General features: G+C 43.7%; 1 protein-coding gene across 1 annotated transcript in view; it reads left to right on the top strand.

The window, feature by feature from the left end:
* Window positions 1–19,068, top strand: part of RAPGEF4 (Rap guanine nucleotide exchange factor 4) — a 198,463-nt gene that overhangs the window by 70,570 nt on the left and 108,825 nt on the right. Inside the window, exons 14-15 of the mRNA XM_040358501.1 lie at window positions 8,010–8,171; window positions 15,247–15,335. Of these exons, the coding sequence (XP_040214435.1) occupies window positions 8,010–8,171; window positions 15,247–15,335 (251 nt within the window). The remainder of the gene's footprint in view (window positions 1–8,009; window positions 8,172–15,246; window positions 15,336–19,068) is intronic.

Raw genomic sequence — 19,068 nt, 5'->3', positions numbered from 1 at the left:
CGTTCGTAAAAAACGTCAAATACGTGGGGTCACAGTATATTTTCATAAAACACGCCCACATCATCCCCATTTGAATTAGGCGGGCTTACGCCGATACACATACGTTACGCCGCCGTAACTAAGGGCGCAAGTTCTTTCTGCATATGGAACTTGCGCCCTAAGTTGCGGCGGCGTACCGTATGTCAGCTACGTTACGCCGCGTCGGCAGATACTGCAATGTATCTGAATCTGGCCCAGTGTTTCTATTCACTTTGGCCGCTGTTTGTGCCACTTTCTGGTTTAGAGGTGTTGATAGACCCTGTTTTTGTGTCAAATGCACATATAATACATTCATGCCTGGACCATTCTCAGCTTGGCACTCTCATTCTTTCTCGTTCTCTCCACAAAAGCTGACTCTTTTAGGAACAATACTGGGGCTCCACCAGGCAATAGAGTGCTGCCACCCTATAACAATCATTCAATATATTTAAAACTTTCACTCTGCTTTTCAATCCAGCAATCCACTGTCCCCATTTGGGAATAGTAAAAATAGGGGCATGGTAAAGAAAGAAGAAATTAACATTAATATCTTCCTCTTTTAATTTGGACATACTGGGAGTTACTTTGTTAGTATCATCATCATCTACTACTAATTAGCCCTCTTCTATTATTCTATTCTTCTTATTTTCATATTCTTCGAATTCTCTTATTCTATAATCAGTGTGCTGCTTACAATCAGTGTGCTATATTTCCAAGTGTACCCAAACCCACCTTCAAAGTGATTCTTTAGTGTTACTGTCTTGTTTGTGCATTTTTATTGATGACTTTATGTACTGGTAAACTACATTTTGTCCACTCATCCTAAACATAGTTTAGACTAGCTAGTTATGTTTTTGTCTCTCTAAAATCTCTTTCTTGTGTCAGAATGGCTCAGGAATCAGTCCCCAAAAGCATGTTTCCTGTTGTGCCAGTATGTTTCTGATTCTGCCTCAGTGAATATGATTCTTATTCTCGTAGAACAAGTATGATAATAGATCTGAGAATGGCCAAAGACATGAGATGGCAAAAGATCAGACTGCACTCAATAATTTTGCAAAGCAATCTTCACATAAATAGGCATTTTGGCCAAATGTACAGGCCTATTTCTGTGCAGATGATCTTACATTTGGCCTTACATAATTTGGGTGGGGGGTAAAAACATTAAAACTGAGGGTTGAAAAAGGAGAGAAAACATTGCACTAGGGAGGAATAAATGATTAATGCAGCCATGTACTTCTGATCCTTTGAAACTTGGTTAGAATTTTTTAAGAATATAGGGCCAGATTCACATATACTGTAACTGCGGCGGTGTAACGTATCGTCTATACGTTACACCGCCGCAAGTTTTCAGCGCAAGTGCCTGATTCACCAAGCACTTGCGTGTAAACTTACGGCAGTGTAACGTAAAGGCGTCCGGCGCAAGCCCGCCTAATTCAAATGGGGCGTGTACCATTTAAATTAGGCGCGCTCCCATACATTTTCAACTCTAAATTAGGCACGCTCCCCCACCGGACGTACTGAGCATGCTCCGTTTTGAAATTCCTGCCGTGCTTTGCGCGAAGTGACGTCATTTTTTTAAACGGCGACATGCGTAACGTACTTTCGTATTCCCGGACGTCTTACGCAAAAAAAAAAAATTTGAAAGTCGACGCGGGAACGACGGCCATACTTTAACATGGGCTGTCTATTGTTACACCACCTCAATAGAAGCCGTAACTTTGCGACGGGAAAAAACGACTAGCGACGACGTAACGAACGCGCGTACCTTCGAGGATCGCCGTAAAAGCCAATTTTGCATACCCGACGCTGGAAAACGGCCGAAGTATTGCAGCCTAAGATCCGAAGGCGTACGAAGCCGTAAGCCTGTCGGATCTTAGCCACATGCCGTTGTATCTTTGTTTGTGAATCACAAATAACGATACGACGCGGCAAATTTGAAAGTACGCCGGAGTATCAGCAGATACTCCGGCGTACTTGTACTGTGAATCTGGCCCATAGTTTCTGCTGTTATTATCATTTGAAGTCAACAAGGGTTATTATATACAAAAAATGTAGGAAATGTTTACTTAAGTAATTGTTCATTATTGTGTTGTAGGTTTGGTGGAAGTGTGTTTGTTCATTTAACCATCTAATGATATTCAAGCAAAAATGTTTTGTAGTCTTTTGAAATTGGGTATTCAGAGTAAACATAGCTTTACCATAAACATTCTCTACTTTTATAGTTAATCCACCCCATTGACATCCAGTAATTAAAGAAAAAAAATAAGAAAAAAAAATAAGGAAGTGGATGTGTATTGATTTAGTCTTGCCATGGAGAATGCTTGACCACCACAAGATGGCACTCATGCTCTTTGCAGTCTCATAAAGCAGAAGAAAAATCACATTTGAGTGCCTGTCATTATCATTTTTTTTTTCTCTAAACAATTTAAAAATAAGGCTATTTTTTACATGCTCTTTACATTTAAATAAAGTCACTTTAACTATATTCTTAGAACAGGAAAAGTTAGGTGATTGTAGGACCGATATATAAGTAAGAAAATTATATTACTTAAATTGCAGAAAAAATAAACTTCGTACCTAAAAACTCCAAACGCAAAGCGGTTTGTCGAAATATATATCTGGAAATGTTTTTCTTTATTTTTAATGCATTTTCTTTATACATTTATATAGTGCAGACATTTTTGCATCATTTTACCAAGAACACTGAACCACTGATATCAGTGCTCCTGAAGAAACCTACAATGTGATGTCTTATGATAGAGAGTCTGAATCACGTTCATTCAGTGCACATCTTACAGCGCCCAAACCTTTTTCAAATACGGGTACTAAAGTGACCGACAGGCGGATTATGCCATCACAAAATCATGATAAACCTGCAAAATGTCACCAACGTACCATGGGATGCAAACATCTGACATTTTGTTTACAACAAAATGCGACATTCTGGGGCCACTCCTCAATCAGCAGTGCTGGTGACATTTTAGGCTTTTACAAGAGGAGTACACATACACACACATATGCACTATGGACAGTGTGGGTAGAAGCCAGGTAAAGTGGACATGTCATTAAAATTCACACTTTACATAAACCAATAGGGCACACATCAGCATTACCAAATGACTGCGTAGCTGCCTGCTCCTGTTGGGCTGGCGCTGCTCTAAATTTAGAAGGGAGTCTGAGAGTTAGTTGACTCAGACATGTATAATGTTGGTTACATTTGGCCTCTGTTCCAGCCAGGGCCGTCTTAATAGCATCATGGGCCCCTGGGAAAAGTAATGCTCTAGGGCCCCTACAATGGAGACAGTGCAGGTAAATAGAAATCAAGTAGGTAGGAGGTAGGGAATATCTGGGGTGTAGAGGAGTCAGAGTGCTGGGGCGATATCTGGGGAGTAGAGGGGTCAGAATGCTGGGGGGATATCTGGGGTGTAGAGGGGACAGAGTGCTGGGGGATATGTAGGGTGTAGAGGGGACAGAGTGCTGGGGGATATCTGGGGTGTAGAGGGGTCAGAGTGCTGGGGGGATATCTGGGGTGTAGAGGGGACAGAGTGCTGGGGGGATATCTGGGGAGTAGAGGGGTCAGAGTGCTGGAGGGATATGTAGGGTGTAGAGGGGACAGAGTTCTGGGGGGATATCTGGGGTGTAGAGGGGACAGAGTGCTGGGGGGATATCTGGGGAGTAGAGGGGTCAGAGTGCTGGAGGGATATGTAGGGTGTAGAGGGGACAGAGTGCTGGGGGGATATCTGGGGTGAAGAGGGGTCAGAGTGCTGGGGGGGATAGCTAGAATGTAGAGGGGTCCGAGTGCTGGGGGGATATCTGGGGTTCAGAGGGGTCAGAGTGCTGGGGGGATATCTGGGGTGTAGAGGGGTCAGAGTGCTGGGGGGATATGTAGGGTATAGAGGGGTCAGAGTACTGGGGGGGTATCTGGGATGTAGAAGGGTCAGAGTGCTGGAGGGATATGTAGGGTGTAGAGGGGACAGAGTTCTGGGGGGATATCTGGGGTGTAGAGGGGACAGAGTGCTGGGGGGATATCTGGGGTGTAGAGGGGACAGAGTGCTGGGGGGATATGTAGGGTGTAGAGGGGACAGAGTGCTGGGAGGATATTTGGGGTGTAGAGGGGTCAGAGTGCTGTGGGGATATCTGGGGTGTAGAGGGGTCAGAGTGCTGGGGGGATATCTGGGGTGTAGAGGGGTCAGAGTGCTGGGGGGATATCTGGGGTGTAGAGGAGTCAGAGTGCTGGGGGGATATGTAGGGTGTAGAGGGGACAGAGTGCTGGGAGGATATTTGGGGTGTAGAGGGGTCAGAGTGCTGGAGGGATATGTAGGGTGTAGAGGGGTCAGAGTACTGGGGGGGTATCTGGGGTGTAGAGGGGACAGAGTGCTGTGGGGATATCTGGGGTGTAGAGGGGTCAGAGTGCTGGGGGGATATCTGGGGTGTAGAGGGGTCAGAGTGCTGGGGGGATATCTGGGGTGTAGAGGGACAGCCGGGCTCAAAGACCAGCAGCTTTGGAGAAAGGGCAGGGGCCCCCCATGCAGCTGGGGCCCCTGGGCAGTGCCCAGGTGTGCCCTCTAATTAAGACAGCCCTGGTTCCAGCCATGGCTGTGCTGTGATTTACCACCATTGTTCGCCTGGGGTGTCGTTACCACCACAGGCCAAGGGTGGCAGCAGCTAATTCAAGGTGATATTGGGGAGTGATCGTCCCGCTGTGCATGCTGGGGAGGGGTACTTAAGGGACAGACGTCACTGACCGAGGTCATCGGTCGCTGGTCTGTCGTCCCACCACCCTGTGTGTGCCCCTTCTGGCCGGGGGCACGTGTTCCTGAAATCCTGGCTCTGGGACCACGTTGGTCCGGGGTTGTGATCTATCCAAGTGGGCCCAGTAGTCAGACTGGGTCTGCGCTTGCAAGGTGATCCTGTGCTGTCCGTCCTGGAGGGAGGAAGCCGCTTGATAAAGGACCTATCTTGGAGAGGACCAAGCAAGAGGCTGGTATCTCAGGAGAGGCCTGGAAACTTCATCGAAGGATGCACCGTTACTGAGAGGCTTGATGGTGATCGCCTGTCAGACTTGAGTTCTACAGAAGTTAATCTGGAGAGATCCGGGTGCTGAATCCTGTGTTACGGGATTCTGGACCGAAAGTGTCTCCATCTGAGGGAAGGTCTGTGGCAGAGACTGTACCTTATTCCGTGCGCCATTCTGGCTGCTAGGCCAGTGAGAGGAACCTATCCGGGTGCGCAAAACCCACTCTGGTTAGAGTGGTGACGGGAACTGTGTTGCTGGAAACAGGAGTGTTTCCTGATTGAAATTATGCACCTGAACCTACCTGATTACCCTTCCACTTCTTCAACCACTTCTTCTTTCCTTACCAAGTTCCGCAAATCTAAAATAAATAAAATAAAAAGAAGTGCAAAGTGTGGACATTGAATTTTTTCAACTATCATCTACTACCCTGGACGGCGAGAAGATAGAAGTGACATGCCGCCCGAAAATACTCAGCAGCTCCTCCGGGGGTAGTGCTACAACTATGTTATTTCTTAGACTTTTATATAAATTAGAAAAACACTAGTAGTTAGAAAAACTGAATTTAAGCTACAACCTGCTGCTCGTCATTATTAGAACGTCTATATGAAGAAAGTCAGACTGAACGGAGAAGTGAGAGAAGCAAATTAGTAGGCAGAGCCTGCTTATATAATAAGAAAATTTAGCTGTCCCATTGTTCCTAAATAATGACATGACAAACTATCTATAGAAGAAAGGTTCTAAAACCTAAATTCCTTTGACCTTTTTAATATGTTCACTTTAAGCTGACCTTTTTGACATGTACAGTATATGAAAAACATGAAAAAGACTACAGGTTATCTTTAAAATGGACCTGTGCCTAGACCAGGGGTCTCAAACTCAAATTACCTGAGGGCCACAAGACAAGTTTTCATATGCCATGAGGGGCCGCATGCAAACTTTCAAACTTCAAAAACAACAGTACTGGTGTCAGCGAACGCATTATTAACCCCCAGCACTGGTGTCAGCGAGCGCATTATTACCACCAGCACTGGTGTCAGCGAGCGCATTATTACCACCAGCACTGGTGTCAGCGAGCGCATTATTACCACCAGCACTGGTGTAAGTCAGGGTTTGACAAATTTGCTTGGAATCTAGGAGCCAGCTAAAAAAGTTAGAAGCCAGAAAACGCGCCCCGTCCCGACGAGCTTGCGCGCAGAAGCGAACACATACGTGAGCAGCGCCCGCATATGTAAACGGTGTTCAAACCACACATGTGAGGTATCGCCGCGATTGGTAGAGTGAGAGCAATAATTCTAGCTCCTCTGTAACTTAAAACATGCAACCTGTAGATTTTTTTAAACGTCGCCTATGAAGATTTTAAAGGGTAAAAAAGTTTGTCGGCATTCTACAAGCGGACACAATTTTGAAGCGTGACATGGTGGGTATGAATTTACTCGGCGTAACATTATCTTTCATAATATTAAAAAAAATGGGGATAACTTTACTGTTGTCTTATTTTTTTATTAAAAAAAGTGTAATTTTTTCCAAAAAAAGTGCGCTTGTAAGACCGCTGCGCAAATACGGCGAAACAGAAAGTATTGCAACGATAGCTATTTTATTCTCTAGGGTGTTAGGATAAAAAATATATATAATGTTTGGGGGTTCTAATTAGAGGGAAGAATATGGCAGTGAAAATAGTGTAAAATGACATTAGAATTGCTGTTAAACTTGTAATGCTTAACTTGTAATACCAACGGCCACCACCAGATGGCGCCAGCTCACATCTGGTGGTAATAACTTGTAATACCAACGGCTCACCACCAGATGGGGCCAGCTAAAAAAAAAAAAAAAAAAAAAATTTTTTTTTTTTTTTTTTTGCTCCCCTCACTTCCACCCTGCCTGGGGGCCATTTATAACTGGTCCGCGGGCCGCAAATGGCCCGCGGGCCGGTACTTTGAGACCACTGGCCTAGATGATGCACACTAATGTATTTACACATTCTGAACAAGCAGAAAAATCACTATAAGGACTAATCACAGGTGTTTGTGATCAGGCGTGACCAGCAGCCTGTACAAATCAATGATAGGCTGACAGGCGATTAGCATCAGATGAGCTGTAGATGAAAACTGTCTGCATCCAGGTCCTCCCATCTGTTCATCTGCTCGTAGCTGAGCCACCTGTGTCTTCAGTGACTTTACCCAGCACACTCCCTTGTTCCTCGAGTGTCCGCCTGTGCATTGTCTGTTCCCATGCTCCCAGAACTTGGTCCCCTGTGCACTCCAGTGAGGCCTGTACTCCTGTGCATTCAGAGTCCCTGCAGTCTTTGTATCCAGTGATCTATGCACACCTCTGCTTCCAAGTCACTCATGTACCCCTGTGTCTCTAGCGACACCAGTGCTTTCTATGTCAACCAGTGACCTCAAATCATAAACTGACACCCAGGCCCACAGAGCGATTGGTCTCACTATGTGACCCCAGAGTATCCTGTGCTCCCTAGTGAGCCCAGTGCTTCCTGTATCACCCGATGATGCGTTTGTATCTCCATGTTCTCAATTTCCTGATTGCATGTATCTCTGGTTACTGACTTCCGACTTATCTCTCTATGCTTGTTCGTTGTCTACCCTGACATATAGCCTCTCCCCCATTCCTGAGCCCCCAGTCAACTTTGTACTTTGCTCTGGTTCTTTTGCTGTGCAGCTGCCATTTTCATGGGCTCCCCCTCTTCTGATGATCTGACCGGAAGTGGGGGAGTGGGTACCTGTCAAAACCAGGTACCAGCCCAACCCCAGCCACCCGCAATAAAAAATTAAGTGCCAAATGTCAGGGAATGCAAATGTCCCCTTTTGGGTGAAGTTCTGATTTAAGTATTTCTGAAATAAAAGGATGAAGATAGTTGCTGTAGGCAAAGCAGCCAGTTGATACTACAGGATTAAAATATACGTCGTACATCATGTTGCTTATTTGGTTGCCTATTTCATTCAAACCAATTCCTTAACTTCTTCGCACCTACCATTCCCAGCCCTCCCAGGGCACAGAGCAAGAGAAAATGGATTATGCCATCAATAACAAGCGCAGGGTGATCCGATTGGTGCAGCAGTGGGCCAACCTGTATGGGGACTTGTTACGGGAAGATGAAGTGGCTATAAATTTTCTTGAGGTGAGTGGCTGTTTAATTCTTATTGAATACCATTTCCATGTTTGTAGATTGTGTGCACATTTCTAGGTTATTTTAAGCTGAACTCCAGCCTTACTTTTAGTCTTGCAAAGCTGTATAGGCTACTTTCCTTTACTGAAATGACTTTCTATGATTTCACTACACACTTTGAGCTTACTATACTAGCACATACATTTTGTTTTTTAAATTGTGTTTTTTATATCTTCCTGGATTTTACCTTAAATCGGAAGTAAACCCATCTATCCATTTAACAGTTTAAAAGAACAGTCACATTCCCGGCACATGCCAGAAATGTAGCTGTCACATTGGTTGTGCTCTCAACCAAACTGTCAAACCATCCAATGGCTGTTGTCATAACTGATCACATGTGCAGCATTATGGCAGTTGAAGAATAAACAGAGGCCAAGATGGCAGCTTCGTTGGCTGAAAAGAAGAGAATGGTTTACTTCCACTTTAAGAGCCCTTTCACACTGACAGCGCCCGGGCACCAGCGGTAAAATGCCGCTAGTTTTAGTGGCACTTTTCTGTTGTTTTTGTGGCGCTCTTCGGGTGCCAGCGGAGCACTTTTAACCCCCGCTAGTTGCTGAATAAAGGGTTAAAAGCACCCGTAGAGTCCCGCTGCCGTGGCAATTTGCAGGCGCTTTGGTGGCGGTGCTCATTGATTTCAATGGGCAGGGGCGCTTTAGGGGCGGTGTATTCACTGCTTCTAAAGCGCTGCAAAGAAGCTGCTTGCAGGAAATTTTTTGATGTCCTGCCAGTGCAGAACCCCAGTGTGAAAGCACTCGGGCTTTCACACTGGGATTGCAGATGAGGCTTTTTTAAGGCGCTTTGCTATTTTTTGCTCTAAAGCACCTGAAAAATGAAAGGGGTCTAAGGCCTGAGTGTTAAAAATCTTGGGCCAGATTCACAAAAGAGATACGACGGCGTATCTCCTGATACGCCGTCGTATCTCTGTGATCCGCCCGTCGTAACTATGCGGCTGATTCATAGAATCAGTTACGCATAGATAGCCCTAAGATCCGACAGGTGTTATTGACTTACACCATGGGATCTTAGGATGCAATTCTAGGCCGGCCGCTAGGTGGCGATTCCATTGCGGTCGGTGTAGAATATGCAAATGACTAGTTACGACGATTCACGAACGTACGCTTTACCCGTCGCTCTAAATTTACATTGTTTCCGTCGAGATACGCCGCGTAAAACTAAGGCTGCCCTCTAGGTGGTGTAACCCATGTTAAGTATGGCAGTCGTTCCCGCGTCAAAATTTTAAATTTCACGTCGTTTGCGTAAGTCGTCCGTGAATGGCGCTGGACTCCATTTACGTTAACGTCGAAACCAATGACGTCCTTGCGACATCATTTAGCGCAATGCAGGTCGGGTAATTTGATGGACGGGGCATGCACAGTACATTCGGTGCGGGAACGCGCCTAATTTAAATGGGCCCCGCCCCATTTGAATTAGGTGGGCTTGCGCCGGGCGGTTTTACGCTACGCCGCCGCAAGTTTACAGGTAAGTGCTTTGTGAATCAAGCACTTACGCTGTAAACTTGCGGCGGTGTAATGTAAATGGGATACGTTACGCCGACGCAGCGTAACGCATTTCTATGTGAATCTGGCCCCTTGCTTTTAGGGATGTGTCATTTTTTTTTTCTCCTTCAAAACGCCCCTTTTTGTTACCTCCATGAACACATAGGTGTTTAGAGGCAGAACAAAACAAATGCCACTGCCAGCGCATCCAGGAGGAGCAGCGTTTTGGCAGAAAAAATGCTTCTAAATGTGTCTTAACACACATTAACACTTCGTACGTCAAGTACTTGATTGTTAATTCATTTCAATGGCCAGAATAAATTATTATTAGATGCATTTTGACATGTTTACATGTGTCGAGTGTTTTTTCTTCCAAATTGCTGCTGCCAGGAGGAAAGGTGTTTAGAAGAGCTGAGCAAATGAGGCCTAAGTGGTTTTGTCAGCTAAAAAATATACTTGCATGCTACCAATGTCCTGATAGCCAGGTCGAGATGGTTTCATTAGCAGGAAATATTCTCCCTGGCTTTGTATCGATTCCATTAGAAGTGAATGAGAGGACTAGAAGAATGCAGGCGATGTTTGCATCAATACCAGGTCCTCGTACTAATGTGAATCCAGTGGGAGAATTTGTATATCTTCTCCCACACTTCATTACCAGCTTTTAGAAATGTCAATATGTTGCAATTTTCCTTAAGAGACTTTACTACACAATAGCTTCCAACTAAAAATATACATAATGATTGTGATAAGTGGGCAAGTCGTTTAGAAGCATGATTTTTACACAGAACATGGATTTTACAGGCCTGTCTCCATGAGATGCACGGCTAACCTGCAATTACATCGCACATGGCTGTTATTAGAGGGAGAGAGCAATCATTTTATATAGCACTTGCATCCAACTCTCTTTACAACTACTAGCTCATAGCCTATTAACCAATTACCGTTTTACGTTCTACCCCTATGGAATGACAAATACCAAATTGACGAGGCTGTATTAGCAGATAAAAAATAAAAAAACATGCAAGATTGAGGAGATTCTAATTCATACTAAATTACATTAGTGTTTTTCCCTTTTTTGGAGTTTATCTCATAAAAAAACACTTATCTTAGCAGTTACATCTGGTTTGCATAATCAGTGTGATTGTGTGTTGTCATTAGACTTCCATAGGATAAACACATCATAGATATATATATGTATGGAATTGTGTGAATTCATCAGATGTAAACAAATATATGTATATGCCAGAAAACCTGTTCTAGAAGACTGTATGCGTACAGTGAGTACATGGCTTAGTAGTTCTGATAAAACATTGGCCCAGATTCAAGAAGCTATTGCGCCCGCGCAACCATAGGTTGCGCGGCGCAATAGCTGTTTTGCTCCCGCGTAGCGAATGCCCCTGATTCAGGAACATCGCTACGCGGACTGCAGCCTAGGATATGACAGGCATAAGCCTCCTTATGCCTTCATATCTCAGGCTGCATTCTTGCGTTGTCCGCTAGGGGGCGCGGCCATTGTGATCGGCGTATAGTATGCAAATTGTATACTACCACCGATTCACAAAAGTTGCGCGGGCCCTGCGCACGCAAGGTACGGAGTTTCCGTACGGCGACTTTAGCGCAAGGTTGCTCCTGCTATAGCAGGGGCAGCCAATGCTAAAGTATAGCCGCCCTTCCCGCTCGTGAAATTTAAATTTCACGTCGTTTACGTAAGTGATTCGTGAATGGCGCTGGACGCCATTCACGTTCACTTAGAAGCAAATGACGTCCTTGCGACGTCATTTGCCGCAATGCACGTCGGGAAAGTTTCCCGACGGAGCATGCGCTGTTCGCTCGGCGCGGGAGCGCGCCTAATTTAAATGATTCCCGCCCCCGGCGGATCTACCTGAATCTGGGCCTTTGTTTTTTCTACGGAAGTGAATTATATTTTGCTAGCCTCTTGCAGTCTTTGCACAGCAAATCTGAAGTGTAGAAGGTGAAGAGCGCACACGGAGCCAATCAGTTGACAAGTAGCATGCTGATAGGATGCGAAGGCAGAGTGACAGAGGATGAACTCATCACTCTGCTTTCACTGTCCAATCACAGGCTGGGGCAGGCTCAGGACAATCTGGGCTCAGAGGATGTGGGTTTAATGGTGCTGGCCATCAGACTGAAAACGTCTAGTGGTAGAAAAGGGAGAAATCTCTGAAGTGAAGGTGAATATCGCATTAACAGCTGGTTTTGTAATTTTACTATGTACAGTAATGGGCTATTCCTTTTTTATCATATTATTTTTGTCAGGAATTCTGCTTTAACTAATTTGGTGCAATTGTATGTGTTAAAAACAGCATCAGAATATAAACTACAGAATGCAGTTACACAAAAAGTTACATTTTATTAGGTAGATTCAGTAAGAGTTAGGCCGACTTATCAGTAGATAAGCCGACCTAACTCAGAATCTACGCCGACTTATGTTTAAGCGTATTCTCAAACAGAGATACGCTTAAACATATCTAAGATACGACGGCTTGCGCCGTCCTATCTTAGATTGCAATATTTTGGATGGCTGCTAGGTGGTGCTTCCATTGCGGTCGGCGTAGAATACTATTCCAATAGGGCCTAGCTCTAACTTTACGCGGTCTATCTCTTACGCAAACGGCGTAAAAGTACTGCGTCGGCCGGGCGTACGTTCGTGAATCGGAGGAGATACGACGATTCACGAACGTACGCCCGGCCGACGCAGTACTTTTACGCCGTTTGCGTAAGAGATAGGCCACGTAAAGTTAGAGCTAGGCCCTATTGGAATAGTAATGTCAAGTATGGCCGCCGTTCCCGTGTCGAAATTCTAATTTTTTACATCGTTTGCGTAAGTCGTCCGTGAATCAGGGTTTACGTCCACGTCAAAATCAATAGGCCCGTGCGGCGTACTTAGCCGCAATGCACACTTGGAAATGTAGGCGCACGGCGCATGCGCAGTAAGAAAAAAAGTAAAAGACGTGAGGTCAAGCCTCATTAGCATAAAACACGCCCCCCTCAAACACATTTAAATTAGGCGCCCTTACGCCCGCCCGTTTTAGGCTACGCCGCCGTAAGATAGCAGGCAAGTACATTGTGAATCATGTACTTGCCTAGCTGACTTACGGCGGCGTAGCCTAAACACGCTAAGCTACGCCGCCGCAAGTTTGCACCATCGTACCTGAATCTAGCTATTTGTAATGCAAAGATGCCCCAACAGACCTGATCAATGCATATGAAGACATTTGTGCTTAAAAAAGATTACCAACTGCAAAGTAAAAAAAAAAAGTTGTAGCACAGCAATGAACAAGTATTTTAAATGCTTACTCGCAACATTTTTTCCTTCCATAAATTATTTTTTATTTACTTGTAATGTGCCGTTAAACTTGCTACCCCAAGAGGAGTCAATTCCTTAGCAAAGTCCGCTCCCTTCTTTTGTGTCTTAGCCCTTCTAATAACTGTCTGTCTTAACCCTAATTTCACCAATATAACATTTTATGTGGGGTTTTTTTTCAATTTTTTTAATTTTTTAATTTATGCCATTTTTTTTTACAATACATTTTTTTTTACTATTATTTATATAATTTTTTTACAGGCAAAAACTTGCATAACATATGTAAAATGCATGTATAATTCCTTTTGGAATATTTTTTTAAATGAATGGTCTGGCAACAGGGGGCTAGATTCAGGTACCTGTTATGGCGGCGTATCTGGAGATACGCCGCCGTAATTTCAAATCTGCGCCGCGTATCGTTACACCGATTCTCAAAGACAGATACGCTCAAAAAATAGGCTTCCTCCGCCAACGTAACTTGAATACGGCGGCATATAATTGTGTGCAATTCTACACTGGCCGCTAGGGGCGCTTCCGTTGTTTTCGGCGTAGAATATGCAAATAACCGATTCACAAACATACGTACGGCCGGCGCAATTTATTTACGTCGTTTACGTTAGGCTTTTTCGGCCTAAGGATGTTCCTGCTATTAGGAGGCGCAGCCAATGTTAAGTATAGACGTCGTTGCGGCGTACTTGGGAGCAATGCACACTGGGATATGTACACGGACGGCGCATGCGCCGTCTGTACAAAACGTCAATCACGTCAGGTCATCGTAGATTTACATAAAACACGCCCCCCCTTCCACATTTGAATTACGCGCGCTTATGCCGGCCCCATTTACGCCACGCCGCCGCAACTTACGGAGCAAGTGCTTTGTGAATACTGCACTTGCTCCTGTAAGTTACGGCAGTGTAGCGTAAATACGATACGCTGCGCCGCCGTAAGAACAAGCGCAGGTACCTGAATCTAGCCCAGGGTATTTAACAGTGAATGTACTTGTCAAATAATATGTATATTAGGCACTTTCTGCTTTATTTAACACATTTTCTCAAACAAACATCTCTGTATTGCTAATTACAACCAATCACATTACAATTGTCATTAGTACAGATTTTAAATTATTGATCGGCTGCTGTGGGCGACACTCATGCTTTTTTTAGCAAGTTTTTTTCTTTTTTATTTAGTCAAAAGGAAGAGTATAACGGTTAAACCCCATTTGGTCTGTGAGATTAGAAGATACAGGTAGTTGAGAACAGATAGGTCTCGTTTACAATTACATGTTAGAACACAAAATGGAGTGGATAGATTTCAGAATAACCATTTCAGAGCTAATCCTATGTAGACATAGCAATGGGTCTTGTCAAAAGTCTGATGTAGAGTATGGGCCTTGACCCAGGTCTGGAAGGAACAGAAAATTATTTTATTGAGCAATGAGATCTACTGTAAGTAAATCTAATACAGCTTAGTCTGGTGGCAACTGTCATTCTCCTATCAACTGTCATTTTGTATCTATAGTGAGGGGGAAGCAGGGTGTACAGGAATTCGGGAAAGAAGAGGGGAATCTGAGAGGTCGAAAAAGGAGGGATGGTAATACTCTCTGATGTACACTGCCTTAAGCCTAGTACACACGGACCGAATGTCAGGCTGCATTGGATGGTTCAATAGAAACCAGCCAACATTCGGCCCCTGTGTGCTGCAGTTGGTCTGACAGAAGCCAGCCGTTCTTCTTTTGAAGGGGCATGACCGAAAAAGGTCTGCCGATTGGCTCTCTATCATTGCTCTCAGCCAATGGTTGAGAACGCAGAACGGAGTGTTCTGGTGGGGGGCGTGTCCCTGTCAGAACAGAATAGAATAGCAGGAAGATCGCTTTACTAACATTAGTACAGCAGCCCCTCCTGAGTTTTTGTTTTGTTAAGCCCTGCTGAAAAAAAACTACTAGTGTGTACAATGCTTTAAATTTGCACCCTAATATTTTCATTTTTTTTTTAATGATGAGGAGACAAGCACAGAAAAGTAAGGGCTAGACTTTATTTATTTATGTGCTCATAGGCTACTTTTATTGTGCCACCACTCAAGACTGGAATCTGTTCCAAACACTTCAGCTCAAGTACTGCAAATCAAAAGTACAAGGTTGCAGAAATGCCATAAAATAATCACCAATTTGTATACCATTGTTTCAAATCATTCATATTTGTTTCTGTAGGAATTTTATGGATCTGTATCAGATGATACAAGAACGATTGCTGCACTAAAGGAACAGCTTCCTGAGCTGGAGAGGACTGTAAAGCAAATGTAAGTAGTGCACATTTACAACTGTATGCTGTATTGAATGGATCTAGACCAGCCTTTTTTTAACCAGGGTGCCCAGGTACCTTGGGGTGCCATCAAGTTTCTTCAGCGGTGCCTTATCAAAATTCCTTAAAATTGCCCAAAAACTGTATGGAAGCCACCTGGGGAATTGAGCCTGCCTTTTAGTTACAAAAAGCCAAAGGTTTTTATTGTGCACTATTGCAACCTTCTAGTCGCCGGTGTCTTAACAACTTCCGTTGATAAGGAGGATGTTGGGCACCTATACAACATCCTTGTTGCCCCTTCCCTGCCCCTCATCATTAGCACTGGGGTCACATTAGTTGAAGGAGGGAGAGAAACTGGGGGAGATGGGAAATACTGGGAAAAAGGTAAAAAACACTGATCTAGACATGCAGCTAAGTAAGCACAGTTGCAATTTGTGTATCGGGTCTATTTTACTTACCAAAGGACTTGTATTTCTGTCTAGCCAGTCCTGAGATTTACACACTCTGCCAGCCAGCACAGCCAGACCAGTGACCTGACATTTTTGTCCACTGCAGTTTTATAATACAGTGTTGTCACCTTCCTTCTTCCAGCCTTTAACTAGACAGTGAAGCAAAGCAGGAGATTGGTTATATTATCTCCCTCTACTGCAGTGATGGTGCACCTTGCCACCCCAGATGTTTTGGAACTACATTTCCCATGATGCTCAACTACACTGTAGAGTGTAGCATCATGGGAAATGTAATTCCAAAATATCTGGGGTGTCAAGGTTAGCCATATTTAATACCTATATAAATCAATACATAACCACACATAACCTGCTTAATATCTGTCTGGAATTCAGTCTTAAATCAGAGGTCCACACAAAAATGGAACCCCCGCTGTCCGGATTCCTCCCCCCCTCTGGTGTCACAATTGGCACCTTTCAGGGGGGAGGGGGGTGCAGATACCTGTCTGAGACAGGTATTTGCACCCACTTCCGGGCATAGACCCCCGCATTATCTGCAGGAGTGTACGCCACGTCCGGCGCCCCCCACTGGGAGACACTTTCTGATTCCCTTACCGAAGATGGCGGGGGCAGCATCCGAGGACCGGGGGACTTTAAAAAAAAAAATTGGCGGGCCTCCGCTTTAAGGAATAGAAATAGAATCCATGCATGTGTCTGCAATGAATGTTTTATGCACTGATGTATCGCCAACCCATTTTTAGTGTAAATGTAACATTCCAGATAAATTTATATGCGTTCTCTTATGAGTGTGAAGAATTTGCCAAACTGCTGACAATCATTAAAGTTTGTTCTGCACAACCTAAGAAACCTCTACAAAGTTAGAATGTAATCAGGGAGGCTTTCTCTAGTAACGGGTTGCATTTCCGTTGGCGTAAGCAAGGTACAGATATCTTTGGCAACCATGTGTAAGTTGGCACCACCAACACTGTCTCCTCTCTACGACAGGGGGGAATGTTTTGCAGATTAAAGGGGCCACCAGCCAGACTACACATGGCTTTGTCACTGTGTGTGTCTGCCACATAAATAGGTTACACTGTCAGTCTACAAAACCTCAAAAAAGTTACAGCCCAGGATGTAAAGCTATCAGGAGGATGTAAAGGACGGTGAGCCACAATGGGTCTAGAAGTATAATGATAGTGTGCGTCCACTGAATGATTCTGAGACCGTCTTGCTTCATAAAATATTCCTGGAGTTTTCCCTGGAGGGGATTTTCTGATGAAAACAGTATCACAATACTTGTGTAATTTCTGTTGGCATGTATTGCCTTGCATTGGGCAGCAATGTCTGCACAAAAGTGTACCGACTGTTAAACAACTCCCCCCAATAACATATAAAGCCACCATAACATCTTTAGGAGGAACTTTTTTTCGTTCAGCAGTATTTCTCGCTGTTGATTGGTATCCCAGTGCTTTTTCAAGCATACTCTGCATAATAGGAAAGCCAGAAGTGAGATATCACAGAGAGGCTTATTTAGTTTATTCACAAAAGTTACCATTTTATATGGATATCATATCTTTTATACAGAACGCCACTGCAAATCCACATAATTAAATGGAATCGAATTGCCTGCTAAGATCATAAGAAACACTTTGCTAAATGTGCTTTCTGATCTCCTGTGGCAAACAAACGCAGCCTTCCAAGAGCAGACACTTCAAGTGCACATTCCTATTTGGTTATGCTAATAATGTCATTTGGACTCAAATGAGTAATCAACATTACGTACCTAAAGTCTTCTGTGGCCCTCTGGTAGTTCTTCTTGAATGTTGGCCGAGCGAGCGGCTGCCGCAGACTTCCCCAGCATGGAACTTCATAAGATCTCAGATGAATATTGTTCTTACTGATTTCTACAATTACTTTATTGAAGTAATAGCGACAAAATAATTCAAGTGCTTTTCACAAGTTCCCATTTGTAGAAAATAAAGGACTCATTATGTAATGAATTCAGTATCGTTCCCTAACATTTTCAAAGTCTTGGATTAATTTATAGTTTTAGCTTCTACCACGGAGAGTACTAAGGCAGATAAGTTAAAGAACTGGGCACAGTGGAAGGAGGGGGATTGTAAAGATTGCCTAATAAAATTAGCCTTTATGTGAAAACTCAGAGTGGAAGCATACTACAAAATCATACAGAGCTTTTTATGCATATTTAAAGGAAAGCTGTATTGAGAGAAATCAAGTCTGCCGATCAGAAAAGTGAATGCAGGGTTTCCAATCCAAATGCTTGCCCCAAATTAGTGGTTTTGAAAGCTCTAAAGCCATTGAAGGAACATCAGAATTTTCAGAAGGAAGGGTCAGCAATGGCAACCCCTGTATCCTTCACTACAGTCATCCTTTCAGGAAACAGTAAAAAATACAATGTTGGGGAATGATTTTTAACTTAGGGTTATTTTTTAACATATATCAGTTCACTTTTGTTATAGGGTCACCTCCCCACAACGTGAAGCATTGTGTGACATTTTATATTTTTTTGGGCTGCTTTCAAAGCAAGATCAACCTGTCATAATTCTTGTACCTGTCCAACTTGGAGCTTTGTTTTTGCTTATGCTTTGCCTATTCCATCTCATTCTGTTGCATTATGCATAATATAACATTATTAAAAATCCAACAGGGAGGCAATGGGGTTGATTTACTAAAACTGGAGAGTGCAAAGTCTGGTGACTTTAGCTTGTTCAATTAAGCTTTGACAAAAAAAAATGGAAGTTGATTGATTTCTATGGAGAACTGGGCCAGATTTTGCACTCTCCGGTTTTAGCAAATCAGCCCTTATGTCTCTCACTAATTTATCATGAACTGTACAGGGAGAAAATCTTCTATCTGTCTTTGGGAGCAGATTTTTTCATCTATTGATTCAATTTTGCCTTTTAATTTGTTGAAAAGAAGTGGACACAAGCAGGTCATTGAATTAGTACCTGAGTTATGTTATATGTTTGCTTTAGAGGAAAACAGTTTTATGAGAAGAACTGACAGTAATCACAATCCATAACTAACCACCTTTAGAATCTGATTATTTCAGCATATTATTTTAAAAGTTGGGAAGTATTGGTCTTCAGAACCGCTACAGTTACCCTTCGCATCAGTGTACAATCCATCAAGGTCAGATTTGTTTTGATGATGGTGGGCAAAAAAAATGAAACTTTGACATTAGTGCTATCAGCTAAGGAAGGAACCTGTACAGACAGTCCCCGGGTTACAAACAAGGTTCTGTAGGTTTGTTCTTGAGTTGAA

The sequence above is a fragment of the Rana temporaria genome, chromosome 6, assembly GCF_905171775.1.
Source record: "Rana temporaria chromosome 6, aRanTem1.1, whole genome shotgun sequence".
NCBI lineage: Eukaryota > Metazoa > Chordata > Amphibia > Anura > Ranidae > Rana > Rana temporaria.
Note: the sequence above shows the minus strand (reverse complement) of the source record. Positions and strands in the feature narration are given on the sequence as shown.